At 50.6% G+C, this 7,337-nt stretch overlaps 1 protein-coding gene across 1 annotated transcript in view; it reads right to left on the minus strand.

Annotated features, from left to right (window-relative positions):
- Window positions 1-6,584, minus strand: part of TMEM132D (transmembrane protein 132D) — a 475,101-nt gene extending 468,517 nt beyond the window's left edge. The window contains exon 1 of the mRNA XM_045534295.1: window positions 6,506-6,584. Coding sequence (XP_045390251.1) covers window positions 6,506-6,584 — 79 coding nt within the window. The remainder of the gene's footprint in view (window positions 1-6,505) is intronic.
- Window positions 6,585-7,337: the final 753 nt, after the last annotated feature.

A 7,337-nucleotide genomic window follows, 5' to 3' on the forward strand; every position in this document is an offset into this window, starting at 1 on the left:
TACCTTGGTTACTAGTAAAAAAAAAAAAAAAGTCCTCCCTGTTCTGGAAATGGACTTGAATCTCTTTTCATATGCATGCCACAAATGTGTTCATTTTTTAAGTTCAAGGGCTTCCCTTCCCTAACAATTCTTAAATAATGTCTGGGAGGGGCCTTCCTGGGTGACGCTGGTGTATAAATGGACCCCCAAAAACAAACGTTTAAGAACAGAGGTGCACTGTCTGGGGGACGGGCACACTGGTAGCTGTGACTCGGGCAATGCAAAGGTGATATATGTAACCTAAACATTTGCTCCCTGTAGTATCCTCAAATAAAAACATAAATTAATTAAAAGAAAAAGAAGAGCAGAGGTGAGGCAGCACCTGGCTTCCAGCGGTTGGCCACTCTTACTCTTTCAAAAGCATTTTTTTTAATAAATCAAAAAAGCATAGAAGGATATTCTGAGTCATTGGTCTCATCTTGCAAGTCCAACCTGGCCTCCTCTTCCTTGTGCTAGAGGCCCCACGATATTTCCCCAATCCAGTCATGCTTGCTGCGTGGCACTAAACGTCAAACTCACCAATCCATACCTCCACAAAATCCAGCATCCTCCTTCTGCAAATGGAAACAATATTTATTTGCCTTCATTCTATCTGCTTCCTCCTCATCTGCACAATCTCCCAGCCATCACTACAGTGGCACCTACTCCTTTAATCCCGGAAGGCTGGAGGCTGCGTCTTGGTCTCCCCTGGCTGAGACTCCACGCTCGGCAGTGAAGCCGACAGATAAACGGATCACGAGCTACAGTTCACTGGGTACACGGGCAAGTTCCTCAAGAAGAACTTCAAGGAGCCTGACCTAGGAGACAACCACGCACATTTCACACCATCTGATAACCTCTCCGACCTTCCTGCCAGTCTTGGAATTAAATCTATATGTCAATAATCCCTTTCAGGTGTTATTCCTGATTGCCACTGGAAAATGGAGGTGGAGAAAGCTACATAACATGATATTCATTTATTCATTTGTTCAATAAACATCGACGGTCAACTATATACTAGGCTCTGGGCTAAAAACTCAGAGATCTCTCTGCACTCCACCCTCAGCAAGCCCTCACTTGTAATTCTTGCCAGACAAAAGGCTTAGTTCTTAGTTATTAAATATAATCATGAGAAGTCACAGAAGGGCTAGTGGTGAGGCCACAGCACCAGAATTCAGACCCTCCCTGCCTTCGGAGATGTCATGGCTCAGACAAGTCACTTAACTTCTCTGAGCTTCCGTTTCTGCCCCAGTATGTATCTACCCCATGAGGTTTACCTGCACATTCACCAAAATTATCTTCATAAATCACTCAGCACAGTGCTGCCACACAATCATTACTCAAAAAATTAGCTGGTATTATTATTGTTCAAAGTATTTCCTGCAGGACTTTGAATTACAGAAAAAGACAGCATCGAGCAGTTTTACTGCTGGGTAAAGGTTCTTTAGGCAATAACTTACACTCTTATAAGCACGCTTAAAAATTTTATCGAACCCCTGCAATGTCCAAAGCGCCATCCTAAATACTGGAGAGAAATCGAAGATGGAAAAATATAGATTTGTTGCCCCTAGGGGGACTTAAACTTTAGAAGAAGAGACAGAAAATAGTTTTAGAATGTCAACCTCGTGGAAGGCAGAAAAACGTGCCCCTCGAAAAGATATGCACGTCCAAATCCCTGGAACCTGTGACTGTTTGTCATCTTATTTGGAAATTTAAAAAAAGGGGAGGGGGAGGATGTGACCAAATTAAAATGGGGGATTATCTGGATTATTTGGGTGAGCTGGAAATGCAATCAATCGCACATATCCTTTTAAGAGGGAGGGGGGTGAGGTTTTATACACAGACGTGAGGAAAAGCAGGTGGCATGAGGACAGAGCAGAGAGAGCTCTGAGGACCCTGCTTTGGAGGTTTGAGTGACACGGCCACAAGTCACAACCTCCAGGGTCTGGAAGGGGCAAGGAAGGATGACCCCCGAGAGCCTCCCACAGACTCTGACTTTAGCCTGCAGAACTACAAGGGGATAAATTTCCAAGTCACCGCATTTGTGGCAACTTGTTACAGCAGCCACAGAAAACTTATGCATGCTCTGTGTGTGAATTCAAATCCATCCCTGTCCTCCCACTTTTAAAACAATGACATAGCTCCTCAACGCAGTGTATGAAAGACAGACACAGGATTCATCATCCACCTGCACAGTTTGAGGGTAAAAGAGTGTTGACCACAGCCCAGCCCTCACCCCTGTGGCCACACTCGACCCTCTGGCTTCCTGCAGCACCGTGGTCTCTGCGGCTCTGCCATCTCAGCATCTCTGCTAACCCTCTTCTTGCACGTCCCCCTCCACCCAGCTCACACTAGCTCATCTTCCAGATGAGGGGAGTCTTCCCAGCTGCTCTAAGGCAGATGTCGACGTACCTGCATTCAGAGGTACGTGCTCTGTCCTTGGAGCACAGGTCACGGTGCTAAGTTTAGGTCCCTTTGTGTAATTGACATTTTTCTCCATCTCCCCATGAGCTGCAAGTCCCCTGAGGGCAGCACCCACATCTATTCGAGGGTTCTTCTCTCACTGCGGTACTCCCCGCGCCAGGAAGGTGTGGGGCACTGCACTGTGCTCAGAAGGAAGTCACGGTTATCACACAGCAAAGCGGAGGGAATGAGGGAGCCCAGGAGAGAGAGGAAGAGGGGAGGATGACTATGGGACTTCCCAGGTTGGACCTTTCAGCTTAAAGCGATGGAGCTATGGTTTGTGGCTCTCTGACTCCTACAGAGACTGGCACTAAGCATCCCTGGTCTAACAACCCATTGGTACCAGACCCTGTGTCCTCATAGCACCTGAAAACAGTCCCTGCAGAGTTCTGTGTCCACTGACAGCACGTGGCCTTTGATATTTGTTGAGTGAATAAATGGATGGATAGATGTATGTATGGATGGATGGATAAATAATGATTGGATAAATAAATGGACGATGGATAAATGGATAAATTAATTAGAAATACAGGAGACTATAAGCTTCCACAATAAAATATTTTTGGAGTTTTTGTGTGGTTTATTCATTCTTTCTCGGCATTTAGAATGAAACTAAATTAAATAGATCCTCAAACTTTGAATTTTACCTTTCTATGCATACATTTTAATATAATCATATTTTCATTTAACTCTTTAATTCAGACAAAACAAACTTTAATGGCCTTCCGTCCTTTAGCCTTTTAGTTTTGACAGAGTTTGAAGGTAAACGATAAAGTCAGCCTCGCTCCCCCCTCTCCCCCTCTCACAGACACATGCAGCCCCCCCAACTTGCTCCCTTCCCCCCCTGGAAAGCCTTTGACCCTGGAGAAGGTATCACTCTATGGGGAAGCTTGTTGCACTGCCGGCCTGTTGGAGAACAACAGTCCCTAAATGAGAGGTGGTGCTCTGCCGCCAAGAAGCCCTAAAGGTGGAAGCTCTTGAGGAAGGTGGCTGCCCCCCGGCGGGAGGCGGGCAGAGCCTGCGGCCAGCTCAGCCCCGGGTGCAGGGACCACATCACTGCCACGGCTCCTGGACCAGCACAGCAGGTCTCTGAGCATCTGCTTCCCACCAGCATTTGCGGGAGAACACAACTGGAGAGGCACATGCAGGTGAGGGTGGGGACGGGGGACCTACACATGGCAACCGTCTTGATTTCGAATTGAACAATCACTTTGCTCTCTGCCCATCTCCAATCTCCTTCCCATTAGTTTTTCTTCTGCACCCACCCTCCGTACACCTGCCCCCTCTCAGGAAGTTAAGAGCACTGTGTTAAAACTCATCTGCAGGCTTGTGACCCACGACAAGTTTCCAACAAAGGTTAGACCTTAAACATAAGACACGAGCTCTCTTGACAATTTGATATAAGACCATTCTCCAGAAAAGTCTGGGACCACAGGACAAGCTTGCTGGTAAAACGTTTTGTTTCATACCATAGCTCGGAGGTCCCAAGGGCATAGAAGTATAAGCAATGAAATTTTATTTTTGTTTTTTAAAAGATCTATAAGAGGGCGGGTTTGCTCTACGACCAGTCATTTTCTGCTCATGAAATTTAAACATGTATAGGGCACAAGGACATTAGCCTGGTATTAAAATGTGCATTTTGTTTCATCCAAGGATTCCTATTGGGAAAGACAATTTGCTGAGACAGATAATTTAATATTTGATAATAATTATTTTTCAATCATCCCTAAACAAATTGGGCACCTTGGATGTGTGTGGACTCTCAATTAAAATCCTTTAAGATATCGTCCATACTTGATTTCCAGCTGGTTTAGAGCTTTCAGGTGGTCAGAGAATCTTAGATGGGAGGTAACATGAACACACCGGGAAAAGAACTGAATTGTCCCTGAGTTTGTAAATTATATCTGCACCAAGAAGTTCCATTTCATACAATGTGATAACATTAGGGGTGTTAATTTCTTCCTTGTTCTTTGACATACTGTGAATAATCACTGAATTACCTGCCATGTGTTCAGTACCCAGCTAATTGCTGTATGAAGTCTTCACACATCACCAATTCACTTTTTTTTTATTTTAGCATATTATAGGGGTACAAAAGTTTAGGTTATGTATATTGCCCATGCCCCTCCCCCACTGAGTCAGAGCTTCAAGCACGTCCATTCCCCAGAAGGTGCACATCTCACTCGTTATGTAGGTATACACCCATCCCCCCCCCACAACCCATTCACTTTTGAACCATCTGGCTGAGTTCTCCAAATTCAACACACAAACTATGTCACACGCTGTGCTCACAGTGTCATTTCACAAGTTGATTTTTGCACATCCAGAAAACAGGATTCCACAGCATAGAGTACCTCATTTAAGGACATTTTCAGTGTTTCCACTTGAAAAACTTCAAAAATATCAGGGGATATACAGTTCTCGTCAACACTGCTCAGTCTCATAAAGAAATCAGTAGCAGAACCAGGTACATAACTGAGAAAACACAACAGTTAGGTCATGTTTACAAAGCTGTGCTCTACCTTTCTTAATAAACCCTTGTTATTGCTGCATAAAAACAGAGCAGTCTATACCTATTCTAAAACCAAGTGACAACCAATAAAAACACATGTCTGGTAGCAATATTCAAGTCAGCTGAGCTGTTCTTGCTGTGGATTTAGGGGTTTTTTTCTTTTTTCTTTCTTTTTTAACCTCATGTCTGCCTGAGTTGGACTCATCAAATTCATCAAGCTTTTCTTTCATTTCCTGTCTCATCATAAATCCTGGAAACTCTGGTCCTCGGGCTTGTTCCAACTCATCGTGAGATGTGAGCCCATCTCAACTGCACTTCAGAGACAGCAGAGCACGATGAACCTAAATTCCTCTTCCTCGATCGTACCAGCACAAAAACCCAACAAGTGAGCTGTCTCAATCTACTATCAGAGCCAAAGCAACACAACCCCGGTGATGCCGGGGGAACTCAGAGAAAGAGAATTCATGTAATTAAAGGATTCTGTGCATGATAATTGGCTTTGAAGTTTCCAGGAGAGATCTCCTCTCCAACGCAGGAAAATATGCGTGCAGGGTCTTTCCAGCACGCGCTGGAGACGGCTGAGAAGCTCCACTCTCCTCCCGGTAGATTTCTCTACAGGAAAGAGGAGCTTGGTGGCAGCACCACACACAAATCAACAGCCCCGATCAATAAGGAGAAGGAATTGGGAGTCCTTTCCACAATCTCCTGGGCAAATCAAACAGTGTCTCTGCAAGCAATGACTGCCTCGGGGGCTTCCCCACTTGCTCTTCCTGTGACAGGCAGGGAGGTTGACAGAGGCGACAGGAGGAGGACTGGGGAACTCCTGCCTTCACCGGCAAGCTGCAGGCCAGGCCCTGCTGGGCTGCCTCGGGTCACAAGTTACAGCCGAAACTCCTCCTGCACCCTGCGGGGCTGCCACCAGCTACTGAAGGCGACAGCCCAGACCTTGGGCGGACCGAGGGCGGCCGCTTCAGAGCGACCCCCAGGCCGTGTGTTCAGCAGCCTGCGAGGCACCGACTAGCACCCCCTACTCCAGGAGCGCTCGGGAATTGGTACCGTTTCCGAACAGGTCAGCGCCAGCAGGGAAAGTCAACTCCAAAATCCGGGAATCTTCCTGGTCATCTCCACCAGCTCCCCTGACAGCGGGCTGAGCGTTCCGGAGGCCACCTGTCCCCTCAGGGGTCTCCCACACCCCTCGCTTTATTAAAAAGGCCCTCTGGAGACAACGCATTTCCCCTTCGGCCCCTTGCAGCCTCACCTAGGGCCCCCACGCAAGTCCTCCGGGGAAGCACCTGCGGCCAAGGGGCCAGCAGGGACCTTGGCCGCCCCCCGCGGGCGCGCGCGGACACACACAGGCGCACACACACACACACACACACACACATGCACTCACACACATGCACACACACACACATGCACACACACACGCGTACACACTCTCTCTCCCCCACACTCACTCCCACACACTCCGAGCGAAGTTGGTCCCAGGCCCGGGTGGCGGGGCCTCCTCACCTTTGGAAAATAGGGCGGCCAGGCTGATAAGCACAGGGGACCAATGGTGCCACAGCGTCCCCATCTCAGAGGCGCACATCCTGGCGAGCCGGAGCGCAGGTCCTCTGCTCCCCGGCGCCGTCTAGGCGAAGAAGAGACGGTCCCGACGCCCAGGGGGCCGGAGCGCGGCCGGCTGACGGAGACGCGGCCGGCTAGGGGCCCGCGCAGCCCCGGCGCCCTGCGCCCTCCTCCCGCCAGGCCATGGCCGGGTCGGGAGGCGACGATCGCGCGGGCTCCCGAGTTGCTTTCCGGAGTAACACTCGCGCAGGCAAACCCCACCGCCCCCCTCAACCCCAACAGGGTCTTTAAAAATTTTTAATCCACGAGGGGTATTTCCGTTCCTGTTTACCGAAGCGAAGAGGGGCCCCCGGGGCCCGGGAAGGGGCGCCTCCGAGCGCGGGCTGAGCCGATGCGGCGGGCGGCGGGGCCGGCTAGCCGAAGCGGGCGGCGGCGGGGCGGCGGGGCTGCGGCGCCCGGGGCGCGGGCAGAGGCTGCGTGGAGGCCCCCGGGCGGGTGGCCGGGCGCGCGGGGCGGCCCGGGGCGCCCTGGCTCGCAGCCCCCATCCCGGGCCGGCCGCTGCGCCCCGGGGCTCGCTCGCGCGCGCGCGCGCTCCGGCGCCCAAAGTTTGGCGGGTGCAGCTGCTCCCCGGGCCGCCGCCTCGGCCCCGCGGGCCCCGGGCCCGGCTCGGGCTCGCGGGGCTCTACGCGCGCAGAGCGCACGGCCGGCTCCGGAGACGCGGGGCTCCCCCCTGCGCCCGGGGGAGGCGGGCCAGATGTGCGCGGGGGAGGACCCG

The sequence above is a fragment of the Lemur catta genome, chromosome 21, assembly GCF_020740605.2.
Source record: "Lemur catta isolate mLemCat1 chromosome 21, mLemCat1.pri, whole genome shotgun sequence".
In the NCBI taxonomy this organism is placed as follows: Eukaryota; Metazoa; Chordata; class Mammalia; order Primates; family Lemuridae; genus Lemur; species Lemur catta.